Source organism: Topomyia yanbarensis, chromosome 3 (assembly GCF_030247195.1).
Source record: "Topomyia yanbarensis strain Yona2022 chromosome 3, ASM3024719v1, whole genome shotgun sequence".
NCBI lineage: Eukaryota > Metazoa > Arthropoda > Insecta > Diptera > Culicidae > Topomyia > Topomyia yanbarensis.
This window is the reverse complement of record NC_080672.1, coordinates 95,685,981-95,701,434: the sequence shown is the minus strand read 5'-3', so window position 1 is coordinate 95,701,434 and position 15,454 is coordinate 95,685,981. Positions and strand designations below refer to the sequence as shown.

The 15,454-nt window shown below is 41.5% G+C and overlaps 2 protein-coding genes and 1 pseudogene across 2 annotated transcripts; 2 read left to right on the top strand and 1 right to left on the bottom strand.

Annotated features, from left to right (window-relative positions):
* Positions 1-953: 953 nt before the first annotated feature.
* On the top strand, positions 954-3,929 carry LOC131690846 (zinc finger protein 202-like). Its single transcript, XM_058976911.1, has 5 exons — positions 954-1,370; positions 1,498-1,712; positions 1,771-2,625; positions 2,684-2,943; positions 3,008-3,929. The coding sequence occupies exons 1-5, from the start codon at positions 1,085-1,087 to the stop codon at positions 3,777-3,779; spliced, it is 2,388 nt and encodes a 795-aa protein (XP_058832894.1). The 5' UTR covers positions 954-1,084; the 3' UTR covers positions 3,780-3,929.
* A 1,094-nt stretch (positions 3,930-5,023) lies between these two features.
* On the top strand, positions 5,024-8,319 carry LOC131687084 (uncharacterized). The gene is made up of 4 exons (XM_058971125.1): positions 5,024-5,300; positions 5,934-6,112; positions 6,546-6,683; positions 6,750-8,319. The coding sequence occupies exons 1-4, from the start codon at positions 5,024-5,026 to the stop codon at positions 7,185-7,187; spliced, it is 1,032 nt and encodes a 343-aa protein (XP_058827108.1). The 3' UTR covers positions 7,188-8,319.
* LOC131687083 (general transcription factor IIH subunit 4-like) lies at positions 8,223-12,429 on the bottom strand (annotated as a pseudogene).
* Between the last annotated feature and the right edge of the window lie 3,025 nt (positions 12,430-15,454).

The window sequence follows — 15,454 nt, the reverse complement described above, 5'->3', positions numbered from 1 at the left end:
CCGTTAGTGAGAAAGAAATCGCCGCTATGGTTGCGGGTGCGTTAGGAATTGATTCTATCATTGTAAAAAAGTTGGTACCCGAGCGGAAGGATGCAGCATCAATACCGTTCATATCATGGCCGCGCGGAATTTGTTTTCGGAAATTCCACGAACAGTTCGATGTCTGGGAGCCCTAATATTATTAATGTTTAGTGTAAATTTCACAATGTTCTAAATGTGTATTGCTTTGTATGTTCTAAGTGATTTGTTTCGAAATGGACAGCAAAGTAGTTTAAATTATATTAGGTTAAGCAGTAGTCTGTATGGTGTTTCACACCAAAGACGATATAAATAAATAAATTATGATGTAACAGTAAAAGTGTTGTAATACCGTTATACATTTTTATTCGGGTATGTAGTAAAGAAAATAATGATATAACCCAGTTAAACTCATTCCGGAACCGGTTCGGATTTCTGAAAGGAGTCGGTATGGTTTCCAACTAAAATGCAACTACCGATTCCGACTCAATCGGGTTCAGAATCGGTTGTTGCATTTGAGCTGGGATCCATACTGGTTCCATTCAGGATTCCGAATCAAATTCCGAATGGTTTGACCGGCAACCCAGTTTAGCTCAGCCGGAAATGAACCGGAATTCTGGCTGGTTCCAGTTCGTATTCCGGCTCCAGTGACACAGCCGATTCTAGTTATAATCGGTTGTGTCACTGGAGCCCGTGTACGAACTGGAACCAGCCAGAATTCCAGTTCAATTCCGGCTGAGCTTTACTGGGAATAAGCCCAAAGTATTTAACTTGTTCAGTTCGTTACCCTATTCAGATTTGAAATATTTCACTAAATGTGCATTTTACTTCATACTTCCCTATTGTCCGCATATCTGTCAACCTGCGCGTTTGTGTGTGTAAGTGCAAAACAGCCTGTCAACTTTTGTTTACCTCCTTTCTACCTCGTTTTCATTCGCGGTGTGTATATGTAGTGTTATTCTCGTTCCCTGTTGTGTGTGAATGTGCTGCCTCCGAGGAAATCGTCGGAAAAATCCGGAAAAAATCAATATCAGCGGATAGTAATTGTACCCGAAGTTTGCTGGCGATGTCCTGCTGCATCCGGGGCTGTTTGTCACGCTACGGTAAGGGCAAAGTGTCCTTCCACCGTATCCCGCAAAACAATGATGAGCGCCGCCAGCGTTGGATTGAAATCGTTGATCGTGGCGACGAAATAAACTACAACTCAGCCATGGTCTGCAACCGGCACTTTGTCGGTGGCTGGCCGGCCAAAGCGGTGGATAAACATGCGATCAACTGGGTTCCGACACTGTTTCTGACCCAATCGGATAGTGCTGGCGGTTCCGGAACCGAAGCCAGCTCGACAGCGAATGGTGAGTATTTGGACAAATGCACAAAAAATATGATTTTGATCAAAATGGCGTCTTATACGTAAAGCTCTAAAAAAAGAGGTCATTAACTTGGAAGACAAAATTTTAAATTGAAAATTTTCTTTTATAGCTCCGGTGTTGGAGGTTGACGATGATTCGTCGGATATTCGATGCGTTGTTCGAGGCTGTGGGATGACGAAGGAAGAAAATCCGTCGCTGTCGTTTTTCCCGATCCCACACGACACGGAAGAACGTAGTAATTGGCTCCGGCGAATCGGAATGCATGATAAACCACCACCCAATAACGGGAACCAGGTGTTGGCCGTGTGTGAGCTGCATTTCGAGGTATTCTTGTTTGACTTGATTTTCTTGGGGCGCTCATTTGACAAATGTTTCCATGTAGTTGTCCAAGGATCTGCTGAACTATGATGATGTCATTTCGATGGGTCGTACCGCAGTTTTGAGGGAGAAGGTGATGCCAACACGTAACATTCCTCTAGTATTCGGTACTCAACCGGGACGTTTCTCGGATGGAGCTAATGAGCCGACAGACGACACACCGGGTGAAAATAATACAAACAATGATGATGGCTCTCTCCTTTTGGAAATGTTACCCCGTGAAGAATCTAACAATGAAATGCTACAACCCGAGATGTTAGCTCAATACCCCGATCATTTACAGACTAGTCCAGTTGAAGAATTCGTCCAGATTTGTCGTTCCTGCATGAGCACCGACAAATCTGTTTTGGTTTCCGCTTTCGAAGACAATCTAGCCGACATATTCTACCAGTTCACTTCTATCGCTATTGACGAAAGTGTCGGAATTTCCACGTCATTCTGTACAGACTGCAAGACCCGACTGCTGGAGATGCACTTTTTTCGCGATACCTGCGTAACCAGCACACAAATGCTTCTCCATCGCTACCAAAAATACTACGGTGGCGAAAATCCCGAACAGGAACCCGCTGACGATGATCTTCTGGAGCCGATGCACCAAGAAGACGCCTCTGTCGAACAAACAAACGGTTTCGTCAATGAACTTGTGCCAGACGATCCGGAAGATTTACTAGTGCCCCAAAAGGAAGTTCCGGAAAGGACCGCGGTAAGCAAGCGTGGCAGAACTCGCACGAAGGCTATAGAGCCTCCGAAACAGAAACTGACCGCTCCAGAGTCTTCTCGGCCGATGATTAAGAAGCGGTTCAAATGTAAAGTGTGTCGGAAGGATTACAATTCGAAAACCGGCATCGAAATGCACATGGTAGGAATCGGTTGTTACAGTTGGAAGAATTTTTACCATTTGTTTTTGTTATTTTTAGGCAACTCACGCTAACGACGATCCGAGCGAGTTCACTGTCGAGTGCGTACGGTGCCACAGACTGAGACGTCCAGGGGACAAACACAATTGTTTTGTAGATACTCTATACTGTCACGTTTGCGGAGAAAAGTTCCGCAACTGGTCCTATCTTAAGCTACACTTGGCCAAAATGCACCGAATCAAAACAAAACGACGTGAGTTAATGCAGAAGTTGGCGTTAGATCGTCAGGCGAGTGGCAACACATCGAAGTTGCTGAAAAGGTAAGTAAAGCAAACCGACAATCTAGGAGAAGACTCTTACGTCATATTATTCCATTTTTCGTAGTCCCCCGAAAAACCCTACCCCCAAAAAAGAAGAGGAACCAACTTTACTGGAAGCCTCCAGCGATGGGGAGACAAAAGACTCACCAACCCCGCACACCATGGTTAAGTGTACCTTCTGTTCGGCCTCTTTCAAGTATCCTTTAAGTCTGGAAGCACACATGCGAAAACACTCAGCCATCCACCAGACTCAATGCCATGAATGTGGTGAAAGTTTCGCAACTTATCGGAAATTGGAAAAGCACTTTGATAAGCACCCGAACGAGGTGCAAGGCGCAATGTACAAATGTGCTATTTGTGCTAACATCTACAACCGCCGGCAGACTTTGCTGATGCACCGCCAGTATGTTCACCGGGACCGGGAAGTAGTGCAGTGCGGTGGATGCTCGAAGTTGTATGCCCAAGCTAGACAGTTGGCTGAGCATCAATGTTCTAGCAGCAAGCCAACGCCACCAGCTGAAGTTAACGGGGATTTTGTAATTGTGCAGCCCGAGTCAATATTGAAAGGAGCGGCTACGGTCGCGATTGAGGACGAAAACTCGGTACCGGCACAGGTTGCAGAGGAAGGTAATATCGATCCCTTACTCGGACTCGGTAATGAAGAAGTTATTGAACTTGAATCTGATGATGAACCAGCCACACCGCAGGAACCGCAGTCCTATGATTGTAGCGTTTGCGGTAAGACGTTTGAGAAGATGGATGTACTTGATCGGCACATGAAGCTGCATCGGATGATGAATGCTGCTAAAGCGAATGCTATCGGTTACTGGAAGTAGGTAAAAGTGGTGGGATTTCTCTTTGTCTGCAGTACGTACAGTCAGTAGCATCACCCTCTAAACGCTGCTGTTTATTCCAAACAAACTTTGCAGTAATGTCGCCTTTTAAGTTTTACCGAAGTATAACTTTATTTAATTTTATCGTGTAAATTGTACATTGTCAGTCTGCTGGTGCAATATCACTGCATTGAAACATAGGTGATAAGTTAGTAACAAGCCATCTTTTTTAGTATATCTTGATCAAGCTTTGCACACTCTTTGAAATCAACATTGCCTATTAGGAATCTAAATGGAATTAGGTGAAACTGTAAGAAAAATCGTTTGCGTGGATGTTACGGTTATTAAAAATATTGTACCAATGACAAGATATCTCATGCTGTGAAGCAAGCCATTGTATAGTTTGTTCATTTACATTTTTGTTTTTGAAAATAATTTAAATAAGACCAATTTTACTTCTAAGCATAAATGAAATAAATTATGTATTGAATGGAGCAGTATAATTTTTGTTAAACGTACATTACGTATAAAATGCTTTTGAATTTTACCGGTAACGAAAATATTTTTGTTTTGTTCCTAGGGATTTTCCACGTTCAACAAGGTACACTTTATTAAAATTGAGTAAGAATGATAGAGATATGTATACGAGAAAATGATAAAATATAATATGAATGACAAAAGGCCCTATAACCCCAACTTTGCGTATTTGGACATGGGTCAAAAAGGTTGCGTTTCTTTTTCTGAGGTTTTTTCATATTAAACTGCAAAATATGTATGATTTGCATCACAATGCAGAAAAAATGTTAAAAATAAGGGATTTTTTTTAAATAAGGGACAAAATGACCCAGTACCCTACTTTCCCATATTTTTCGAGAAACAGAAATATTTCCATTCAAATACCAAGGTTATTTCCTTTAAAAAAGGTACGGATTGCAATTTTGCTACTTGAAAAATTATAGAGTTTAATATACTTTTTCTCCGTATTTTCCCATAGCACCAATTTCAAAAATTTCGAGTGAAGTGGGCGGGGGTCTAGAATTGTCCAAATGATGTGAAATTTGGCATCTGAGCTTACTTTGACATTTGTCACAATATGAAAGGGGGCAACGAGTAACTGATATTAACGGCAATAGCCTTGAGAACCAAGAAAGCCCCAGAACCAGACGCTATCCACAACGTGGCTCTAAAATCAGCAATCCTTACGATCCCGGATATGTTTAGAATCGCGTTGCAAAAGTGAATCGACGATGGTAACTTCCCCAACATCTGGAAGCGACAAAAGCTGTTGCCGAAGCCAGGCAGGCCCCCTGGAGGTCCTACAGCATACAGGCCAATATGTCGGTAAGGTGCTTGAAAGTATAATTCTTAATGCGCTTACAATATACACGGAAGTAGAGAATGGCCTATCAAATATGCAGTTCGGTTTCCGGATAAATAGCCATACGAACGGTCGTAGAAACTATGGAAGCTGCGCAGGAGTAAAAGTGAAGAAGAAACCGTTACTGCGGAGTGGTTCTACTGGATGTAAAAACCGCCTTCAACAGCGCTAGTTGGGCTGCATACTCGGCCCAAATCTTTGGAATACTATGTACGACGAAGTGCTGAAGCTGACCCTCCCCAGGGCGTGAAGATTGTTGGTTTTGCGGACGCCATGGGGATCCTAGTGATTGGCGAATCACTAGAAGAAGTAGAAGTACTCGCAACGGAGGCGATAGTTTGCGTGCTTTTTTACATATATTATTGAAATGATACATTATAATGCACAAAAGTTTTGATTAATTTGTTTCACCCAAATTGGTAAAAAAAAATCGCGAAAAGCGTTTTTTTCTCGCTAAAACCCTTACTAGCCCCTTAATTAACTGTGCACGATGACGAAGTCGATCGATAAATCGACACACACTGACCCCACTGCGAGCAGTATCCATCAACTCTGCCATTAAACTGTGCAACAATGTTTGAGAACATGGCCTACAGAGTATGAAAAACATAAAAAGGCTCATAAACCCTGTCGGTCTCCTCGATGCACCACTATCGATAACCATCTTAAAGCAATTGTCTTTACCACTAATGCACGAATTGTGCTTGCTGATGTTTGCAATACCGTCAAACCCATCACCCTAGTCAAAATCGACAAAAATAAGAAAAATTGTAACACAGCAACTGTGGTGAACCCGTTCGCCAAATGTGGGCTAGGGAGGTCACCGACCCTGCATAACGAACAAGTGCAACAGCAAGTGCAACAGCAACAGCAGCAGCAGCGAGAGCAGCCTAGCGAGGCCAGTCAGAGCACGAGCGGCGACAAACCAGCTGGACGCCAAGGAAAGCTAGGATTTCAGGTGCGCACGTCGAAACCAAGCATTACCCAAGGAGACCAGCAGCCTGGGTTACCTAAAGTGACGAAGTTGAGGCAAAAATCGGAGAACTCTACGAATTCGTGAAAAGCAAGGGCAACGTGCACGGTCAGATCGAGGATCTAGTGATTACCATCAAATCCGCCCTAGAAGCAGCCGAATGCGAACAGATGGCGTTACTATTCTATTCTATTCTATTCTAACCCTCACACAGCCAGTATTGAAAAGCATCCTGGAAAACACCGCAGTTATTCCAACGACACGACCTGAAACTTCATGGAAAATTCCGAAAAAAAAAGTGTCCAAGAAATATCCCACCAGTTACCAGTACATTGAGCAACCCCTCGGTAACGATGAAATATAAATTTCTCGCGCAACACTGCCTCGTTTTTTCTCAATGTTTATTTGCATACCCTAGCAACCAAAGTCCGCAACAGCTAGGAAAGAAAACATACTGTTTCGTTTGCCGCAAGAGTCGAAAGCGAACTTTTTTTTGATTTCGGCAAAATTTGCTTCTTTCGAAGCTTTTTGGCCTGAAAAGTGTCTAAAACGTGAAGTGATAGCTTCAATTATCAGTCAAGAAAAATGTATCACATCCTCACAACGCTTTGTTTATTTTTAGGTTCGAGAGATAGGAAAGAACGCCAGCAAGAAGAAGAGTGAGATTCGAAACGTGTGGGTTGCTTGCAATCCATCCGGGTTTGCATTTGTAGAATTTGAAGATGCCTGTGATGCAAAGCATTCGGCGCGTGGTCTTGATGGAAAAACAGTCTGCGGCCGTTGTGCTCGTGTCGAACTGTCTACCGGAAGGGCGGTCATTGTTTTCGCTGTGGTGGCGAACCACCGCATGGCAAATGAGGTCATGGCAACTTCCATCCGGACGACAGACGCTACGAGTGTGGAGGGCGAGGTCATTATGTCCGAGATTATACTAAAGGAAGCAAGAGATCTCGGAGCCGCAGTTCACGTTCGCGCTCTCATAAGCTCCGAATTCGTTCCAAGAGTTACAGCCGAAGCCATGAACATGACCGCGACCGCCGTACCCAATCCAACACACTGAGGAATGTCAACTCGCGAAAGTTCGATTATTCGTGATTATATTAAATCGCCACGACGTTCCAAGACCCACTCCTGGAGCCACCCCGTTCGGCAACCAGATCAGGTTTCAGATCGCATCGTCGTTGACCGTTTGCATCGATATGAGCCTTGCAACACAACCTTCAGTTCATCCGTGCAAATCACGAATTACAAATTAAAATTACATCATTGCAAAACGGTTTAATCTAAATAACCGTGTACGCAAATTGCTGCCCGTATAACGAACAGATATATTTCTCAAGATGTATGCAATTTTGGTAAAAATAGCTTTCTGCTCATTCAGAAACTGTCTGGGAATGTCGTATCCGAGCATTTCTAGTGTTCACTGCTTTTAACGATGGGTTGGAATAATGCTACAAAAACTAGAGAATGTTTCACTTGGAACGGAAATACAGATTGTTATATTCAATAATGCAATATAAAGCTACTAAAAATCCATGTTCTTTTGTGCTATAAGGATGGGCTATGCGCGCTAAAATCGGTGTTAGAAACCGGTGTGTCAATTTGCTTTGGCAATGTCCAGTCCGCGGAATGCTTGCTGCAGGGCGGCAACGTCTTTAGAATGCTTTTCTATAGATTTGCTGCTTTTTGAAAGCTCCCGATGGAATCGCTCTTTGCTGAATCTGCCCGATCGCCCATTATAGCTTTTAAACTTCCGCTTACTGATGGTTGCCTTTGAATTAGCAATGTGGCCACAACACTACAAAAACAACTCTTGCTGAATAGAAAATAACGTGTTCAAACTATTTTTTCTTGATTCTTAATATTGAGAGAACCAATCACAAATAAGTTAGTTGCATAACGCTTCAAACCTAATTTCTTTAGGAGTTAAGAAAATAGCCTGATTTAAAAACCTAAAAAGCTTCCAACTGTCATTCGAAGGATAACTTCGTATCTAAGAGATGAGATAATACAGTTAATCAAAACATCTGTATTAGATCTCCCCTAGTTCTACAATTTTATTAAAGCAAACCAAATGCGACATAGCTTTTCCCTGTTAGAAAAAAAATCCCAACCCCTGGTTGCTAGTTCCGGCACCCTGGGGTTGAGTTCCACCCTTTGAGTATCGCTCTTAGAGCCTTTTGACATCGTTGTGGCCGTTCTTGGTGACGACCATGGTGCGGGTGCGTTCGTTCTGCCAGGTCATCACCTCAATCGACTGGGCGTAATCGCGCAGTGTGTTGAAATCGCCCGGCCAAAGAAACTGATTGTACACCACTCCCTCGGTGTAGGTGAATCGATTGTGTTCGTTTTCCCATCATTTGATCTGATCGACGACCGTCGGTGGTAGGGCTGACTTGGTATTGGCGGTATGTTTCGTGTTCAGCATCTTTAATGTTAACAAGAGGTCATAACAAATTTAAATTGCACGAAACTTTTAATGTAGAATACATTTAAGGTTTCAATATAGGGGTCCCGTTTCAAAATATCGGCTGCGGTGCCGCGTCAGATTTTGAACGTTAATAACTTTTATCATACTTAACAGAATGATTTGATTTTTAGGCCAATTTGTTGCAAATATGTTCCTCTATGCTGTATTAAAATTTGAAGTATGTATAACATGTACTAATAACAAAAAAAATGTGTTTTGAAAAATCTTTCGAAAACGACTCGGAAAAGTGAAAATTTTCAGCCCATCCCGCACAGAGCCGTCGTTATGGTAGACCAACCGAACAATAAAATAATGAAAAGTTTATATATAGGTCCACTACATGTTTGTTCGTATGGTTATTCGCATTGGGTTGCTTGACGAGAGCACTTGGTGGGGGAAAGACTGCATATTCCTTTGGTTAGGCCATTAGAAGCCGGACGGAAAGGAAAGGCTCATGCACGGCACGAGAACGAGCGAGAAAGCGATAGTAGTGCATATTAGCGCGATTATATAAATATCTGTCGGTCGGTTTTTCTCATCATTCGTATTCGTTCAAGCACTAGCAAGCAGCCAGTCCATCGAAGAAAAGCAGTGGGCGATGACGACGGCGGAAAAAGTGCCCCAGCTACTGGTGACTCATCGCAACCCGATCAGGAACTGTCGCCCTGCAAGAATTTCGCCCCAACTAAAGGGCAACAGAGTAGGCTATCGTTCCAGCGTCTGGGTCGTGAGATTGTGCAGGACTGCAAAGTCGAGCTACGCTTACAAAGCTCAGTCGTAATGATGCCCCGAGAAGACAACGATGCCTACTTGGTCGGTTTGTTCGAGAATGCAAAATAGTGCTTTCTAGCTCACCGTGTCCGCGGGGAGTGCGTCTGAATTATGCTCCCGCAATAAAACAATAAACGGTTCTTTACAGAACCAATTAATTGTGTTCTAATAAGAGTTAAACTGAAATTTACATTTTATGGTGTATAACAAATAATTTTCAGAAAGCAATATAAGAAATACGATGTGTGGAAAGAAAGAAAGAGAATTTAAATTATCCTCTCTCGCTCGTTTTCGTGCACTGCTTTTCCATTCCTTTCTGCTGCTACTACCATCATAACTAAAACGAATGTGCGTGTTCCCCCACCATCTCATGACCAGTGTTGCCACAATTGCATGTCGCTATTACAATTTGAATTATTTTATTGATCCTCTCTAGTATTGATAAAATATAGAACGTGCAAAGTACACTAGTCGCATGCTTTTATTCGAACTTTTTGGCAGCCTCCGTTGATTAACTGCATAAATCGATTTGTTTGTGCAGCTCCTTGCTAGTAGCAAACTAAATAGCCTTTATCAGCGCTAACAAATAACACGAAAGAATTTAAATTTGTGAAAATCTTTTCCTTCCTTCTTTTCAAATCTGCAACATTCTTTGAAAATATTGTTTGAATGTTGTTATTGAAAACTGAACATGCAAGTTTGCTAGCACTGGCCACTAGATTGAAGGCGATGGAAAGACAGAATATTCGTTTTGGTTATGCTAGTATTGGTAGCCGAACGGAAAGGAAAGGCGCAGGAATGGCACGAAAACGAGCGAGAGAGCGATAGTAGTGCTTTCTCGTGTGTTCATATATGAATATTGGTCGGTCGGTTTTACTCATCATTCGTATTCGTTCAAGCACTAGCAAGCAGCCAGTCCACCGAAGGAAAGCAGTTGGCAATAGCGACGGACGGAAAAAGTGCCCCAGCTACTGGTGACTCATCGGAACTGTCGCCCTGCAAGAATTTCGCCCCAACTAAAGGGCAACTAATCCGTAGGCTATCGTTCCAGCGTCTGGTTCGTGAGATTGTACAGGACTGCAAAGTCGAGCTACGCTTACAAAGCTCAATCGTAATGATGCCCCGAGAAGCCAACGATGCCTACTTGGTCGGTTTGTTGGAGGATGCAAAATAGTGCTTTCTGGCTCACCGTGTCCGCGAGGAGTGCGTCTGAATTATGCTCCCGCAATAAAACAGTAAACGGTTCTTTTCAGGACCAATTAATTCTGTTCTAATAAGAGTTAAACTGAAATTTACATTTTATGGTGTATAACAAATAATTTTCAGAAAGCTATATAAGAAATACGATGTGTGGAAAGAAAGAAAGAGAATTTAAATTATCCTCTCTCGCTCGTTTTCGTGCACTGCTTTTCCATTCCTTTCTGCTGCTAATACCATCATAACTAAAACGAATGTGCGTGTTCCCCCACCATCTCATGGCCAGTGTTGCCACAATTGCATGTCGCTATTACAATTTGAATTATTTTATTGATCCTCTCTAGTATTGATAAAATATAGAACGTGCAAAGTACACTAGTCGCTTGCTTTTATTCGAACTTTTTGGCAGCCTCCTTTGATTAACTGCATAAATCATTAGATTTAAATTAACGTCTCGAAGTGAAGTCACGATGCTCCGGTTATGTTACAGACATTACCCACCCATCTTTTTTTTTAGTTTAGTAGAGCGAATACGAACTACTATCGCTCTCTCGCTTACTCGTTTTCGGGCCATGCGCCTTTTCTTTCTTTTCTGCTACTAATACTAGCATAATCAAAACGAATGTGCGTCTTCCCACCATCCATTTAGTGAGCAGTGTTGCCAAACGCATTTTCAGTTTTTCATCAATAACATTTCAACAATATTTTCAAAGAATGCTGTAGATTCGAAAAAATAAAAATAGTTGGTGATGGAAAAGAATTTCCAATTAGAATTTTTAACCATAATTATAACGAATCATTTGAAAATTTCACATGCAAACGTAATTTCGTTGCATATCATTAGATTTGGATTAACGTCACAAGTGTAGTTACGACACTCCGGTTATGTCGCAGACATTACCCACCCATCTTTTTTATTGTGACCACGACTAACGGTTTAATATAGACACCCCATTTCAATATTTCTGAAGGAACAGAAGGTCGAGTTTGGAAAGTTTGTAACTTTCATTGTACTTAACCAAATTACACAATGTTCGCACTAATGATTCAGAAATATGACCAGGAATCTTCTATTAGATTTGTAAGTATGTATAATTTACATGAATAAAGAAAAATTGATTTTCAGGAATCAATTATTATCTGTTCTTCCATTGGCCAGTACTACGCGACTTCCTCATGCTAACAATTAATTTCATCGTTAGCCATCTCCCTCACCAAGGCCAACAACGCCAACAAAACCGGTCCTTTTCAGGACCACCATCATTTTTGTAAAGAATAATTTGAAATATTCCTCGCCCAAATCACCTTTTGTCCGAAAATTCCAATGAGTATCAACATATTTGAAGAACGTGTTCTTTATGTATTCTACATCTCTCCGGTTATGTCGCAGACATTACCCACCCATCTTTTTTACTTACCGTGAGATGCGCGTGCTGTTCCAGATAGCTGATTATCTGTTCAGTTGTTATACCACCCCGGAAGGACTGCCTCACGGGTTAACACGCCAACCACGAGATTTGGGAAACGATGTAGTAGCTCTGTGATCCAGTAAAGCCACCTGCAGGTTAGAATCTGTATACGCATAAGCTCTGTAGTTTGTTTCAACCCCTCTATCCTTTGTCTTGAGTCGAAATATCATCTTCCGGGTGGTCGGAATGGCGTTCTTCGAAGTAATGTTATTTTCCAATCGAGTAGCATAGTCGAGTGGCTCAATCCTTCGGAACTGTAATCTCGGCCAAGAGTTGAAAAGTCCAGTTAAAAACATCGACAGACATTCGGCGAGGTCTAATCCACTAGCTTCGCACGTATCCAAATATTGTAGCATAAAATGCCAAACCTGTGCTTGAGTATCCAGCAACAAGAATTGGAAGCGCAATCAAAAGATGAATAATTACTTACTATAATTATTACTCTATACAGTACACAAAATATTTATCCGAAATTTTTTAACTGATAATGATTTTGTAAATAAATAACAGCGTAACCAGGGGTTGCAACGGAAGGTTATTTGGAAAAAATAACAACAGATTATTCAGTGGTGCAGGTTTCATGTTTTCCATCCAAATATCATATTTGACAGTACCAGTTACCTGAGTTACTGAGGGGTAGTCAGATTTGCGATACAGTTTCGGAATGCAAGTGTCTAGTCGTGTCGTTGGTTATTCTTTAGTGTTTTTCTTGTCAACATTAATATTTGAAGCATATTACAATATGTCGCAAATATTAAAACGGCCAGGCCTACTGTGCAGAGTTTGGTTTGAAGATGTTTCAATATTATACGGTAATTGAATTATTCATTTAATAAATAATTCAACCAACGAATCGTTTTGAAACTTGAATGAGGAAGAAACGAGGACAACCGTACCGACCGTTTCAGTTTATAGGGGGTTAGAATGAAACGTTGGGAGTGACTTTGCTAAGAAGATTAATGTCACTCCTTTGGTCCTTTGGGATGGACAGAGGTATTTACACCTAGCCCTGGCTCATTAAGCTTAGGTTAAAGCGCCTTTACTTCGCCAAACTAATGCTGACTTCGGTTTTAGAAACGAGTCGCTCTAGGCTCGCTCTTATATTAACATACAAAAATGTTAGTTCAGAACGAACTCCGATCGAAAAATGAAATCAGCATTAGCATGTACCTGTGCTTTAAACATTCATTTCATAAATGCCGTATTTTTTTTGTTTTACCGAATTTGTAGATGCATTCATCAATAGCAGTTTACCCGAAGACTCGTTTTGCTAATGAAATTGACAGCAGCAGCTTCCGCGACCAGTTACTGATACACTTCGTCAAAGGTAGCACACACAATACTGCTTTGAAAGCCATTCGGGACCTGTTCCCAGTCATCGTGTCGTGAGAATCGTTTACCCACAGCACCGTGATGTCACTCCGTGCATGAACAACCTGGGATATGGGGACGACCCCAAAAAACTATCTCATGAAACTACGATTTCACCGATGTGCAAAGGATCATACTACTGAGCCTAAACCGACGACATCGAACCGAAGTGTTTTGATTGTGATGAGAATCATCGTGCTAAATTCTGGCCTCTGACGAAGATTCTTAAGTAAAAAAGATGGGTGGGTAATGTCTGCGACATAACCGGAGAGATGTAGAATACATAAAGAACACGTTCTTCAAATATGTTGATACTCATTGGAATTTTCGGACAAAAGGTGATTTGGGCGAGGAATATTTCAAATTATTCTTTACAAAAATGATGGTGGTCCTGAAAAGGACCGGTTTTGTTGGCGTTGTTGGCCTTGGTGAGGGAGATGGCTAACGATGAAATTAATTGTTAGCATGAGGAAGTCGCGTAGTACTGGCCAATGGAAGAACAGATAATAATTGATTCCTGAAAATCAATTTTTCTTTATTCATGTAAATTATACATACTTACAAATCTAATAGAAGATTCCTGGTCATATTTCTGAATCATTAGTGCGAACATTGTGTAATTTGGTTAAGTACAATGAAAGTTACAAACTTTCCAAACTCGACCTTCTGTTCCTTCAGAAATATTGAAATGGGGTGTCTATATTAAACCGTTAGTCGTGGTCACAATAAAAAAGATGGGTGGGTAATGTCTGCGACATAACCGGAGTGTCGTAACTACACTTGTGACGTTAATCCAAATCTAATGATATGCAACGAAATTACGTTTGCATGTGAAATTTTCAAATGATTCGTTATAATTATGGTTAAAAATTCTAATTGGAAATTCTTTTCCATCACCAACTATTTTTATTTTTTCGAATCTACAGCATTCTTTGAAAATATTGTTGAAATGTTATTGATGAAAAACTGAAAATGCGTTTGGCAACACTGCTCACTAAATGGATGGTGGGAAGACGCACATTCGTTTTGATTATGCTAGTATTAGTAGCAGAAAAGAAAGAAAAGGCGCATGGCCCGAAAACGAGTAAGCGAGAGAGCGATAGTAGTTCGTATTCGCTCTACTAAACTAAAAAAAAAGATGGGTGGGTAATGTCTGTAACATAACCGGAGCATCGTGACTTCACTTCGAGACGTTAATTTAAATCTAATGATTTATGCAGTTAATCAAAGGAGGCTGCCAACAAGTTCGAATAAAAGCAAGCGACTAGTGTACTTTGCACGTTCTATATTTTATCAATACTAGAGAGGATCAATAAAATAATTCAAATTGTAATAGCGACATGCAATTGTGGCAACACTGGCCATGAGATGGTGGGGGAACACGCACATTCGTTTTAGTTATGATGGTATTAGCAGCAGAAAGGAATGGAAAAGCAGTGCACGAAAACGAGCGAGAGAGGATAATTTAAATTCTCTTTCTTTCTTTCCACACATCGTATTTCTTATATAGCTTTCTGAAAATTATTTGTTATACACCATAAAATGTAAATTTCAGTTTAACTCTTATTAGAACAGAATTAATTGGTCCTGAAAAGAACCGTTTACTGTTTTATTGCGGGAGCATAATTCAGACGCACTCCTCGCGGACACGGTGAGCCAGAAAGCACTATTTTGCATCCTCCAACAAACCGACCAAGTAGGCATCGTTGGCTTCTCGGGGCATCATTACGATTGAGCTTTGTAAGCGTAGCTCGACTTTGCAGTCCTGTACAATCTCACGAACCAGACGCTGGAACGATAGCCTACGGATTAGTTGCCCTTTAGTTGGGGCGAAATTCTTGCAGGGCGACAGTTCCGATGAGTCACCAGTAGCTGGGGCACTTTTTCCGTCCGTCGCTATTGCCAACTGCTTTCCTTCGGTGGACTGGCTGCTTGCTAGTGCTTGAACGAATACGAATGATGAGTAAAACCGACCGACCAATATTCATATATGAACACACGAGAAAGCACTACTATCGCTCTCTCGCTCGTTTTCGTGCCATTCCTGCG